This window comes from Vicia villosa, linkage group LG3, assembly GCF_029867415.1.
Source record: "Vicia villosa cultivar HV-30 ecotype Madison, WI linkage group LG3, Vvil1.0, whole genome shotgun sequence".
Taxonomy (NCBI): domain Eukaryota; kingdom Viridiplantae; phylum Streptophyta; class Magnoliopsida; order Fabales; family Fabaceae; genus Vicia; species Vicia villosa.
Window position 1 is genome coordinate 150987847 of NC_081182.1, and position 14899 is coordinate 151002745.

Sequence of the window (14899 nt, forward strand, 5' to 3'; positions counted from 1 at the left end):
GACTACAAATACTTTAAGAATAACGTCCTTATGTTTAATGAGGTCTCACAATTAAGTCACACTTAATAGATCATTAATAGACTAATTATTCTAAGGACTTTATTATGTCATATACAAATAACATAATAAGTACAATGCCTAATAAATATATATGTTAACAAACAACATATATCAAGGTCATGATACAAAAGCATATTAAGACAATATTGATTGGCTATTAGGGATTACTCCAGATAATTTAACATCTATCTGCCAATCATATATTAATTTAACATCTATCTGCCCTTTGTGTGCGTCAAATATCATCTAAGCATAATAATTTATAAGAGTATAAGGAACTCTTTCCTTTGTCGGAGGAGATTCTAAAGGCTAGATATGGTAACATTAAGCATATTATTCTATCTGTTGAGGGGAGTAGCAGAAAAAATTCCGCATCCATTGTTTTTTATTTTGAAGGTAATGTCCAAGTACAAAGTTGATGAAGGAAACTGGACTTTTTTTGGGTCATCTGCTTGGAACCGCAGCGACAAAACAGTCTCCTCGTTACACGGCTAAATCAAGGGATGCCTTTATTTATATGCATAAAGGCTTTCTGAAGAGCGCAATGAGGCTAAGAAGGAAGTTAGAGCTTTTGGTTGGAGGTGTTATCTCAACAGGCTTCCAAGTAAGGATCAACTTCGTAAGAGAGGTATAGTTTCATCCCATCATGATCTCTCCCAAGTTTGGAAACATATTTTTCTTATTTGATTTACCTATGAGGGAAGACATGTTTCTTTAGGAAAACATTCTTATTAATATTAAGACTTAGATGCTGAAAAAAGAAAGGGTCGGGTAATGGGGTAATATGGTCGGGGGTAAGTAATTTTGTAAGCATTCATTGTTTTTTGCATAAGGGCAAAGGTACCCTAGTATTTTTTTTTTATAAAATGCTTATCAATTTTTTTGTAAAATGCTTATCAAGAAAAGGAGAGAGGGTGTGATTATGATTTAAAAACACCCGAAGCTTCTTTTTTTTATTATATTTTTGTGTTTTCCATTGTTATCTTCAATGATCTATCTCAACGTAATAGGTTAAAATATGCATTCAATTTATAACAAATATTGTCTCTAAAGAGATAAAAACAAATTTTTAAACTGGTTCAGAAGAAAATGAAACAACTAATGCCTATTGTACATTATGCCATTAACAAACAAACTAAGAATAAGATCCAATAAATTAATACCATTCCCTGGATTAGTTTTGAAAATACTGCATCTTCACAACTGATCAGTGGCATGTAAAGTAGTAGAGGGAAGAAAGCAAATAACTTCCAACCGATTGAAATAAAGATAGCAGGGTCTGACGAAACAAGACTCATTTCTATAGATGTTATTACACTTGTTAGTACCACTGCAATCCATATGCCGAAGGACATACTCTTGTAAGAGGAGAGTAGGGACATCATGATAGGTAATGCCAACTGAAAAGGTACAACAAGAGGGATGATCATTTCTAACACATGTTTCTTGTTGAGGCCATGTGATAATTTCTTTAAATCAGGGAAGATGATCAATAGAAAGCATAATATCACTGATGAGGTCGCCAATATCCATCCGTTGGAGTGCCTATATATTCATGTGTTAATGAAATTAAAAGCATATTATATTTGAAATTCATGAAACTAAATATCATAAAGAAAAAGTACCTTGACTGTTGAATTGGAGCAGATGGTTGAATTGCTGGTTCTTGTTCCACAATCTCCATGTTTTATTAGCGACCCTATAAACAAATGTATAGATTTCTAAAACTATGAGAAATCAGAAGAGAAAGGGGATAGCATGAGCTTAAATTTAAGCTATATAGTACCTTTGGTTATATTGTTACTTATTTTGGTTGCTATGCTACTAGGGTTGTGAGACTAGGGTTTATATAACAAACGGTAGTGAGATTAGGGTTTAAAGAACTAGATGACCGTTATTTCATTTTTTCAAGACTCTCAAGTCAAACCAGAATGAATGTCTGCCCGGTATATTGGATTCATTGAATATTTTAAAAATAATTAGAGAAAACTATTAGGTTAATGAGATACCCCAAACGCACACACACGTAGCTTCTAGTTTTCATAAGCTTTTAAATTGATTGATATGCTATTTTAATTTGTATTAAATTGTATTTTTAAAATATCTAAAATGAAAATTTAGGGAAAAAATTATTGAATTTATTTTTATTGAACAATTAAAAAGACGGGAGTTTTATAAAATAAATACAGAATAATATATTTTTTCTTTATGCACTAATTGCTTGGTTACCATTCAGTCCTATTGCCTGAATGCAGCACAGAGTTTAAAAAAAAAAAAAAACTAAAGTTCGTACACCGAATGTAGACGAATTTTACATTGTAATTCAATAAGAATTCATCAACCAACCATGTCACCCATCTAACTTAAAAATATCAAAATTACTTGAGTGAATATATTGTGGTGATTTTTTAACAATAAAATAATTTTACACTGTCAATATATATCTATTTTTTCTAAGAAAAAAAAATTTAGCCACGGTTGAGAAATGACTTCATAAATTTATAGATATATTTCAAAAAATTTATTTTATAGAGAAACATACAAAATCTTTTTTAAAAAATGTGATATATTTTTTTGGCTATAAAGTATATGAGCTATGGTTATTTTACTTTTAATATCAAAAAAGTTTGGCGTAATATTTTTTATGTTTTTTTTTATATTTCTTTTATATTTATTTTAAAAGGACAAATTTAAAAGTTTGTAAACCCATGGGGTTGGGAGGTAGATGTATGGTGTTTAGTAGATTGCTAGAGCATAAAAAATTTAACATTTTAACTTTAGCATGATTTTACTAGAGCTCATTATAAAATGAAGAAATCTCTAATCCTTTTGTAAGTGAGAATAAGAAAAAGCAACGGGCAAGAATTATTTGGGCACCGACAATGTACCAAACTATAACTTCTTCAATTGGCTAGCCATTCAAGATAGATTGAAAGACTAAGACATCAGCCAACCACCCACCAATCCAATCTAAACATTTGCCATAGCAAAATGGTTAGGTATGTTTAATCCATTTCAGTCTTCAGATCGGCCCCATAACCTTGACCTGATCACCAGTTCTTCTGTCCCCTTTGTCGGGGACATCCCACCACAGGGTATCATCAAGATTGATTATAACATAATTCTAATTGTTTCACACAAAATATGTTCAAATTACTTGGTGAAAATAATAAGAGAAATTAATTTTAAAAGCTTTAAAAGGCATAAAAGACTTGTTTTTTAATTTAATTTTTAAATGACTAAATAATAAATATTTTTGTAATTTTAAAATATATTCTAAAAATAGACAAGATAAAAAAGGAGTGTACAAATTTCAAATTAAAATGACTTGATTTGCTATTCTTAATAAATTATCAAAGTTTAATAAAAAAAGTGAAATAAATGAGTGCTAAAAAATAGGTTTGCACTTGGTGAGTGTTGAACTCATGCCCTCAAGGTTGAGGCTTAAAACCTTAGCCAACAGGCCAAGAAATTACAAATGATTAGAAGGCCCAATCAGTTAATAAAATAGTAAAGCAAGTTTTAAATGGTTAAAATAAAAATAAAACTCAAAAGTGTAAAAAGGGGTGATTCGAACCCACGCTCTTCAAGAGAAAAGCCTTAAAACACACACTTCAGCAACTGGGAAAAACTATGTAGTCAATTATTAGAATGCAAACCACTTAAAATATATTAAAACAAGTTCATGAATTCAAATTTTCAAAATCCAGCAACTTCATTATTAATGTAATTTTTTTTCTAAAAAATGCAACTCTATTATTTTTTCACCAAATCAAACATGTGAATATAGCATCTTGCTCAGAATTTCGCAAGGATTTCAAATATAACTATATAATTATAGCATCAACGCCAGAAAACCTAATTTTTTCAAAATGAATTGAAATTGCACACAAGCTCAACCAATTCCTATTTTCATAGGGATTTTATTCATGGAAATTAAACAAGCAGAATAGTATCAAGAAATGTTAAAAATGATGCTCAAATGTTATAGTTCCAAAATGCAAAAAGCTTATCTATTGGAGAAGGTCCAATGCCTCTTTAATCAATTTCTAGAAGCAATGTAAGGATATGTTGTATTCAAATTTTTGACCACTGAGATCGCACCCAATTTAAAATAGTAGGATCATCATCATAATCATTATCATCATGCATATATTATTTTCTAACCAAAATACCAGAGATATTGTTGCTTTCCACTTGTGTTCTGCGACAAGATACTAGTCAAAAGGGGACCAAGCAAATTAGGGTTTTAACCTAATTCATCTAGGAATTTGACTTTTAATCAGGACATGGCTTCATGGCTCAAACCATGATTCAAGGATCTTTAATTCAACATTATAATCCCCTCACATAATTTATTTGAAGAGGAGATCTTGATTCAATTGGAATCCACAAAACTGCAGTTCATTTGGAAAAGTCAACTGTGCAAGTCAATATTTGACTATTGAGAAGTTTGGTCAACTATGGACTTTTGAAGATCAAAATCATCAACATATGATTATTCAAGTCATTTTATCAAGAAAAATCAAGAAGATCATTCAAGAATCAAAAAGTCAAGAAAAGTTAAAGTTTAAAATTTTGAAGAATTGGAAAATTTCTAAGTATTTTCAAGTGTTTTAGTCATGACTTTGTTAGAACAAGATTTTTTCTGATCAATATTCTTAGTTTTGATGATAACAATGTATATGAATTTTGTATAAGACAATGTGGTACTCTAATCCTATGCATGTAACACTCTATCTATTTTCATAATTTAATTTAATTAATTTAAATAAATTATGGGGAATTATTTGGAATTATGGAAGACTATGAGGAATTAAGCAATTGGGCTTGTGTTGTAGTTAGTAAAGAGGGGGTGCATTGATAGGCCCTATTACTAATTAAAATAAGTTTATTTCAATTTTAATAAAATAGGAGGAGTTGTGGAATAGAGAGGGTTACAGCATTTTGGGAAAAGAAGTCTGAACGTGAAAAGAGAAGAGGAGCGGAGAAGTGCGACCGAGGAAGAACGAAGAATCAACCTTCAGGTAAGGGGGGACTCTTCCGTTTATCTTCTATTATGGGATTATAGGTGGTAGGATAGGATTTGATCATGTTATTCGGATCAATTGGGTTATGCTCAGGTTGTAGAATTGTTAGGTTTTGGGAGGATTGATGCATAATGATTATATTGATCACGTATTGGTGATAATTGGATGTTTGAATGTATTATAAATGTGTTATAATATGTGCTATTTCACTGTATGCGAAATCTGGTTGGAATGAGATTGTTTGGTAGTGATTCGGTGAAAGAGGGACGAAATCGCAGGCTGATTTCTGCTATTCGGAGCGCAGGAAATCGCCAGTTCGCGCCGCGTCCAGGAGTTGGCGCCGCGAACTGCGTGGCAGAAGGCCAGGAAGTGTTGTTGTGCTCAGTACGCGCCGCGAGGGTATGGCCGCGCCGCGAAGGCGTAGTTTCTTCTCGTTCCGCGCCGCGAAACCTTGTTTGCGCCGCGAAGGCGTTGTTCCTATTCGTTCCGCGCCGCGAACCGTGTGTGGCGCCGCGTGCTGTTAGTTGTTGCGACTGTCCATTTTGAACAGTTTTAAAGAGGTGTAACTTCTAAACCGTAAACCGGATTTTGGTGCCGTTTCGAGCACAGTGAAGCTAATCAAATAATTTATACAATCAAATGGTGTTTTGAACTGTGGTTTGAATCATTTTAAAAACAATCGATCTTATTTGTTGTGGTGGGATATGCTTATAGGTACACTAATGAATGTCTTACCTGTATGATGTTGTGGTTATAACTGGTGTTTATTATACATATATTGTTGGTATGAAATATGTGCTTTATTGATGATTATGACATTGATCGATGTGTGTGGGTGGTGAGCATGTTATGGTTGATGCATGCATTCATAATCATTTGGTGGCTGGTCCTTGACGATGGTGGATCAGTGGTAGCTAATTCCCATTGTGTGGAATTAGTGAGTGGGTGTTGCCGTATCCTTGACGATGGTGGGTCGGTGAGTTGGGTTATCCCAAATTTTGGTACCACATGCATGTAGTTGCATTGCATTAGGCTGTTTTGATGTTATAACATGAATGGAAGATTGTCCAATGTTATAATATGTGTTAATTTGGTTGTTTGCTTACCGATTGTATGTTTGAATCTGATCATAACTGTAATTGGGTGAATTGCATGTGAAATGATATTTTATTATCTATATCTTATAACATTAGTTAAATGTGAATGAGACTCACCCTTACTGTTGTTATTTTTCAGATTAAGGAGTAGCTCTCGTACTTGGTGAGGATTAGCTCGTCAAGTAGTTCGTTAGAGTCAGTTGGGTCCGTGTCATGCTCTGGTCGTGTAACACTGGGGGCGTCGTTTAGAGTTACTTGTTAAACTTTTGTTTTTGGATGGATTTTATGTTAACGCCTTAAGTCTGTGACTTGGCTGTTTGTTATTCAGATGTTAAAGTAATTCCGCTGTGTTAAACATGATGATCTGAATAAATTTGATTGACGTTCTCTTTTATGGCATGACATGAGTATTATTGTTTAATTATTTGGAAGTTGTAATGCCCTTTTTCATGTTTACTCTGATTATTATTTGTTATTTATGCGGGGTATTAGAAGGGTGTTACAATAGTGGTATCAGAGCATTGTCGGTCGTTTGAGTCAGAGTCTTAGTGTCGGTTAATCCCTCGTATACGATTAGTGTAAGGTTGACACTGTCGATACTTCTTGTTCTAATAGATATTGTTTGATATTTAGCAGAACAATGGCCGGAAGAGGAGGAAGAAACGATGACGCTATCGCTGAGGCTCTGGGCATGATTGCTGGTGTGCTGGGAGGGAATGCCAATGGAGCTGGAATTGGTGCTGACAGGCAGCTGAATAGTTTTCAGAGGAACAACCCTCCGTTGTTCAAAGGCACTCACGATCCCGAAGGCGCCCAGAGGTGGCTGAAAGAGATTGAGAGGATCTTCCGGGTGATTGATTGTGACGAAAATCTGAAGGTGAGATATGGGACTCACATGCTGTCTGAAGAAGCTGATGATTGGTGGATGGCTAGTAGGGACGAACTGCAAGCTGCAGGTGTTGCAATCACTTGGGCTGTGTTCAAGAGAGAATTCTTGCGGAGGTACTTTCCTGAGGATGTTAGAGGCAGGAAAGAGATTGAATTTTTGGAGCTGACACAAGGTAACATGACTGTGCCGGAGTATGCGTCCAAGTTTGTTGAGCTAGCAAAGTATTATGTCCACTACAATAATGATGAGGCTAGTGAATTCTCGAAGTGTGTTAAGTTTGAGAATGGTCTCCGCGATGAGATTAAACAGGGTATCAGATACCAGAGGATTCGCAGGTTTGTCGATTTGGTTGACTGCAGCCGAATCTTTGAAGAGGACAATATTAAGCTGAAGTCGTCGCACTCTCGCGAGTTAGTCGACAGGAAAGGGAAAAAGCATATGGATCGTGGTAAGCCGTATGGTAAGGGTAACCAGAAGGCTGGAGGTTGGAAGAAGCCTAGTGGGGGAGACTCTAGTGCCCCTATCAAGTGCTTCAAGTGTGGAGAACCTGGACATCGCATTCACGAATGCAAGAGTGAGGAAAAGAAGTGCTATAGATGTGGGAAGGCAGGTCACATTGCTATCGAGTGCAAAGGGAACACTGTAACTTGTTTCAACTGCGGGGAAGAAGGTCATATCAGTCCTAAGTGTCCTAAGCCGAGGAAGAATCAAGCTGGTGGTAAAGTGTTCGCCTTATCTGGTTCAGAGACTACTCCAGATGATCGGTTGATTAAAGGTACGTGTTTTATCCATGGCACTCCTTTAATTGCAATAATAGATACTGGGGCAACTCACTCGTTTATTTCATTGGATTGTGCTAAACGACTGAATTTGGAAATATCTGAGATTAATGGAGGTATGGTCATTGACACTCCTGCGTCGGGTTCAGTGACTACTTCGTTCGCTTGTTTGAACTGTCCAATTGATATTTTTGGTAGAGAATTCGGAATGGACTTAGTGTGCCTTCCGTTGGAACAACTTGATGTTATATTGGGTATGAATTGGTTGCAATTTAATCGGGTTCATATCAACTGTTTCACGAAAACGGTTATTTTCCCTGAAGACGTCATTGTTGAGGACTTAGAGATGACGGCTAGACAAGTGGATGAAGCAATGAAGGACGGAGCTGCCGTGTTCATGTTGATTGCATCCATGGAAGTGAAAAAGAAAGCGGTGAGTAGTGACTTACCGGTAGTATGTGAATTTCCAGAAGTCTTTCCAGAAGATGTAAGAGAATTGCCGCCAGAGAGGGAAGTAGAATTTGCTATTGAACTAATTCCTGGAACTAATCCTGTGTCGATGGCACCTTATCGTATGTCAGCATCGGAATTGAATGAGTTGAAGAGTCAATTGGAAGATTTACTTGAGAAGAAATTTATTCGTCCTAGTGTCTCACCGTGGGGTGCACCGGTGTTACTAGTGAAGAAGAAAGAAGGTTCAATGAGGTTGTGTGTGGATTACAGACAACTCAACAAGGTTACTATCAAGAATCGGTATCCCTTGCCGAGGATTGATGACTTGATGGATCAACTAGTTGGAGCATGTGTGTTCAGCAAAATTGACTTGAGGTCGGGATATCATCAGATTCGGGTGAAGACGGACGATATTCAGAAAACGGCATTTAGAACGAGGTATGGTCATTACGAATATACAGTGATGCCATTTGGAGTAACCAATGCGCCGGGGGTTTTCATGGAGTATATGAATAGGATCTTCCATCCTTTTCTGGATCAGTTCGTAGTAGTATTTATTGATGATATTTTAATATATTCTAAGAATGAAAAAGAGCATGCGGATCATCTTAGAGTGGTATTAGAACTATTGAAGGAAAAGAAACTTTTTGCAAAACTGTCAAAGTGTGAGTTTTGGTTAAACGAAGTGAGCTTTCTTGGGCATGTAATTTCTAAGGATGGTATTGCCGTTGACCCAACGAAAGTAGAAGCAGTGTCTCAATGGGAAGCTCCGAGGTCAGTTTCCGAAATCCGTAGTTTCCTTGGTCTGGCGGGTTACTATAGAAAGTTCATTGAAGGTTTTTCAAAGTTAGCATTACCGTTAACTAAGTTGACTAGGAAGGGTCAAGCGTTTGTTTGGGATTCGAAATGTGAAGAAGGATTCCAAGAGTTGAAGAAGAGGTTGACTAGTGCGCCGATCTTGATTTTGCCGAATCCGGCGGAATCTTTTGTTGTTTATTGTGATGCTTCGTTGTCAGGATTAGGAGGTGTACTGATGCAGAATCAACAGGTAGTCGCTTATGCGTCGAGACAACTCAAGGTGCATGAGAGAAACTATCCGACTCATGACTTAGAGTTAGCAGCAGTGGTATTTGTGTTGAAGTTGTGGAGGCATTACCTATATGGTTCAAGGTTTGAAGTATTTAGTGATCACAAGAGTTTGAAGTACCTCTTTGACCAAAAAGAGTTGAATATGAGACAAAGAAGATGGCTAGAATTTCTCAAGGATTATGATTTTGAACTGAATTATCATCCGGGTAAAGCAAATGTTGTTGCCGATACATTGAGTAGGAAGTCCTTGCATATGTCTATGCTTATGGTGAGAGAATTGGATTTAATTGAGCAATTCCGAGATTTGAGTTTAGTATGTGAAGACACTCCTACCAGTGTTAAATTGGGTATGCTGAAGCTGACTAGTAGTATTCTTGAGGAAATCCGAGAAGGTCAGAAGACGGACGTAGAGTTGGTTGATAAGTTGGCCCTGATTAATCAAGATAAAGGAGGTGAATTCAGAATCGACGAGAATGGTATAATGAGGTTTGGTAATCGTGTTTGTGTTCCTGATGTTGCCGAATTGAGGAAGAGTATTCTTGAAGAAGGACATCGTAGCGGATTGAGTATTCATCCTGGTGCTACCAAGATGTATCATGACTTAAAGAAGCTGTTTTGGTGGCCTGGAATGAAAAAGGAAATAGCTGAATTTGTCTATGCGTGTCTGACTTGCCAGAAGTCGAAGATTGAGCATCAGAAACCGTATGGAGCTATGCAGCCGTTATTTATTCCAGAATGGAAGTGGGATAGTATATCTATGGATTTTGTTTCCGGTTTGCCGAGGACGGTGAAGAATTGTGAAGCTATTTGGGTTATTGTAGACAGGTTGACAAAGTCTGCCCATTTTATACCAATGAGAATGGATTACCCAATGGAGAAGCTGGCTCAATTGTATATTGAGAAGATAGTGAGTTTACATGGTATTCCTTCGAGTATCGTGTCGGATAGAGATCCAAGGTTTACATCCAGATTCTGGGAAAGTTTGCAGAAGGCTTTGGGTACTAAGCTGAGATTGAGTTCTGCTTATCATCCGCAGACGGATGGACAGACAGAAAGAACCATTCAATCACTAGAAGATTTGTTGCGTGCTTGTGTGTTGGAAAAGGGCGGTGCTTGGGATAGTTATCTACCCTTGATCGAATTTACTTACAATAATAGTTTTCACTCGAGTATTGGTATGGCTCCGTTTGAAGCTTTGTATGGTCGGAAGTGTAGAACGCCTTTATGTTGGTACGAATCTGGCGAAAGTGCCGTGATTGGACCGGAAATTGTTCAGGAGACAACAGAAAGGATCAAGATGATTCAGGAGAAGATGAGGACGTCTCAGAGTCGTCAGAAGAGTTATCATGATAAAAGAAGGAGGACACTTGAATTTCAAGAAGGAGATCATGTGTTCTTGAGGGTGACTCCTACAACTGGTGTTGGTAGAGCACTGAAATCAAGGAAGTTGACTCCGCGATTCATTGGTCCGTTCCAGATTACGGAGAGGGTGGGAGAAGTGGCGTATCGTATTGCGTTGCCACCGACGCTGGCGAATTTGCATGATGTATTCCACGTATCACAGTTGAGGAAGTACATTGCTGATCCATCTCATGTGATCCAAGTCGATGATGTACAGGTAAAAGATAATCTGACAGTTGAGACCTTGCCCATGAGGATTGAGGATCGAAAGGTGAAACAATTGCGTGGCAAGGAGATAGCGTTGGTCAGAGTAGCTTGGGGAGGACCAGCAGGTGGGAATGTGACTTGGGAACTGGAAAGTCAGATGAAGGATTCCTATCCAGATTTATTTGCCTAAGGTATGTTTTCGAGGACGAAAACTATTTAGTGGGGGAGAGTTGTAACACTCTATCTATTTTCATAATTTAATTTAATTAATTTAAATAAATTATGGGGAATTATTTGGAATTATGGAAGACTATGAGGAATTAAGCAATTGGGCTTGTGTTGTAGTTAGTAAAGAGGGGGTGCATTGATAGGCCCTATTACTAATTAAAATAAGTTTATTTCAATTTTAATAAAATAGGAGGAGTTGTGGAATAGAGAGGGTTACAGCATTTTGGGAAAAGAAGTCTGAACGTGAAAAGAGAAGAGGAGCGGAGAAGTGCGACCGAGGAAGAACGAAGAATCAACCTTCAGGTAAGGGGGGACTCTTCCGTTTATCTTCTATTATGGGATTATAGGTGGTAGGATAGGATTTGATCATGTTATTCGGATCAATTGGGTTATGCTCAGGTTGTAGAATTGTTAGGTTTTGGGAGGATTGATGCATAATGATTATATTGATCACGTATTGGTGATAATTGGATGTTTGAATGTATTATAAATGTGTTATAATATGTGCTATTTCACTGTATGCGAAATCTGGTTGGAATGAGATTGTTTGGTAGTGATTCGGTGAAAGAGGGACGAAATCGCAGGCTGATTTCTGCTATTCGGAGCGCAGGAAATCGCCAGTTCGCGCCGCGTCCAGGAGTTGGCGCCGCGAACTGCGTGGCAGAAGGCCAGGAAGTGTTGTTGTGCTCAGTACGCGCCGCGAGGGTATGGCCGCGCCGCGAAGGCGTAGTTTCTTCTCGTTCCGCGCCGCGAAACCTTGTTTGCGCCGCGAAGGCGTTGTTCCTATTCGTTCCGCGCCGCGAACCGTGTGTGGCGCCGCGTGCTGTTAGTTGTTGCGACTGTCCATTTTGAACAGTTTTAAAGAGGTGTAACTTCTAAACCGTAAACCGGATTTTGGTGCCGTTTCGAGCACAGTGAAGCTAATCAAATAATTTATACAATCAAATGGTGTTTTGAACTGTGGTTTGAATCATTTTAAAAACAATCGATCTTATTTGTTGTGGTGGGATATGCTTATAGGTACACTAATGAATGTCTTACCTGTATGATGTTGTGGTTATAACTGGTGTTTATTATACATATATTGTTGGTATGAAATATGTGCTTTATTGATGATTATGACATTGATCGATGTGTGTGGGTGGTGAGCATGTTATGGTTGATGCATGCATTCATAATCATTTGGTGGCTGGTCCTTGACGATGGTGGATCAGTGGTAGCTAATTCCCATTGTGTGGAATTAGTGAGTGGGTGTTGCCGTATCCTTGACGATGGTGGGTCGGTGAGTTGGGTTATCCCAAATTTTGGTACCACATGCATGTAGTTGCATTGCATTAGGCTGTTTTGATGTTATAACATGAATGGAAGATTGTCCAATGTTATAATATGTGTTAATTTGGTTGTTTGCTTACCGATTGTATGTTTGAATCTGATCATAACTGTAATTGGGTGAATTGCATGTGAAATGATATTTTATTATCTATATCTTATAACATTAGTTAAATGTGAATGAGACTCACCCTTACTGTTGTTATTTTTCAGATTAAGGAGTAGCTCTCGTACTTGGTGAGGATTAGCTCGTCAAGTAGTTCGTTAGAGTCAGTTGGGTCCGTGTCATGCTCTGGTCGTGTAACACTGGGGGCGTCGTTTAGAGTTACTTGTTAAACTTTTGTTTTTGGATGGATTTTATGTTAACGCCTTAAGTCTGTGACTTGGCTGTTTGTTATTCAGATGTTAAAGTAATTCCGCTGTGTTAAACATGATGATCTGAATAAATTTGATTGACGTTCTCTTTTATGGCATGACATGAGTATTATTGTTTAATTATTTGGAAGTTGTAATGCCCTTTTTCATGTTTACTCTGATTATTATTTGTTATTTATGCGGGGTATTAGAAGGGTGTTACAATGCATTTTCCATTTCAGGAAATATATATAGAGTATACACAATTCAGCGCAAGAAGCACTGACTCAGAAGGTTCAGTATGCAACATCAGAACATGCTCTCGCAAGACATCAGAAGATGGTTAAGCAGAATCAGAACATGGTCTATTGAAGCATCAGAAGAACTTGAGATCAGAAGCAGAAGCACTGAAGTTCTTATGGTATCACGCTAGAAGCACTTAAAGTCAGAAGACAAGAAGATGCTCTGCACCAAGCTGTTTGACTCTGATTAATTCAAACGTTGTATCTACAAAGATCAGATCAGAAGCAAGTACAAGATGGCAGACTACACTGACTGACAAAAGGAACGTTAGAAGCTATTAAAGGCAAAGTCAGTTAAAGCAGGAAAAGTAAGGCTCGAGGTAGTTGACAAAAGAGTGAAACATTAAATGCAATGCTGTACGAATCACGCAGCGCATTAAATGCTCCCAACGGTCATCTTCTCAAAACGCCTATAAATAGAAGTTTTGATGAGAAGCTGAATACAACACTCTTGCGCAAAATACAGAAACGCTGTCAAATTCAAAAGCTCTCAAACTTCATCTTCAACCTCACTTCATTACTGTTGTCATATCTTAGTGAGATTAAGCTTAAAACTTAAGAGAAATATCACAGTTGTGATTATAGCTTATTAAGAAGCATTGTAATACTCTTGTAATAATTTGTTTACATTCATTTGTAAAGGTACTAGAGAAGATCAAGTTGTGATCGGATTCTCTAGAAGTCTTAGAGGGTATCTAAGCATTGATTTCCTAGAGTGATCAGGCTGTGATCAGAATACTCTAGAAGACTTAGAGGGTATCTAAGTGGAAAACCATTGTAATCAAGATTGATTAGTGGATTAAATCCTCAGGTGAGGTAAATCACTCCAAGGGGGTGGACTGGAGTAGTTTAGTTAACAACGAACCAAGATAAAAATCATTGTGCAAATTGTTTTTACCTTAAGAGTTTTAAAGCTACACTTATTCAACGCCCCCCCTTTCTAAGTGTTTTTATATCCTTAAATTGGCATCAGAGCGCCGGTTCTAAGGTGCAAGCACTTAACCGTGTTTAGAAAAGATTCAGGAAGATAAAAACGCTAAGTCAAGATGGTTGAAACTCCACCACCTACATCTACATCTGGATCTGCTGAGCAACACAATGGAAATGGAAACAATGGCTACACTAGACCACCAGTATTCGATGGTGAAAACTTTGAGTATTGGAAAGATAGACTCGAAAGTTACTTTCTTGGTTTAGATGGTGACTTATGGGATCTTCTGGTGGATGGTTACAAACATCCATTGAAAGCTAGTGGTGTAAATCTCACAAGACAAGAAATGAGTGATGATCAGAAGAAGCAATTCAAAAATCATCACAAGTGTAGGACTATTCTGTTGAATGCTATTTCTCATGCTGAATATGAGAAGATATCAAACAGAGAAACTGCCTATGACATATATGAATCATTGAAAATGACTCATGAAGGAAATGCCCAAGTCAAGGAGACCAAAGCTCTTGCCTTGATCCAGAAATACGAAGCCTTCAAGATGGAGGATGATGAAAACATTGAAACAATGTTCTCAAGATTTCAAACTCTAACTGCTGGATTAAGAGTTCTTGACAAGGGATATACCAAGGCTGATCACGTCAAGAAGATCATCAGAAGCTTGCCAAGATGATGGGGTCCTATGGTGACTGCATTCAAAATTGCCAAGAACCTGAATGAAGTCTCTCTTGAAGA

At 37.4% G+C, this 14899-nt stretch overlaps 1 protein-coding gene across 1 annotated transcript; it reads right to left on the reverse strand.

Annotated features, from left to right (window-relative positions):
- Positions 1-1143: 1143 nt before the first annotated feature.
- LOC131656808 (uncharacterized) lies at positions 1144-1810 on the reverse strand. The gene is made up of 2 exons (XM_058926411.1): positions 1686-1810; positions 1144-1605 (listed from the first exon to the last, which is right to left on the reverse strand). Exons 1-2 carry the CDS (start codon positions 1742-1744, stop codon positions 1176-1178), a joined length of 489 nt encoding a protein of 162 aa, XP_058782394.1. The 5' UTR covers positions 1745-1810; the 3' UTR covers positions 1144-1175.
- Positions 1811-14899: the final 13089 nt, after the last annotated feature.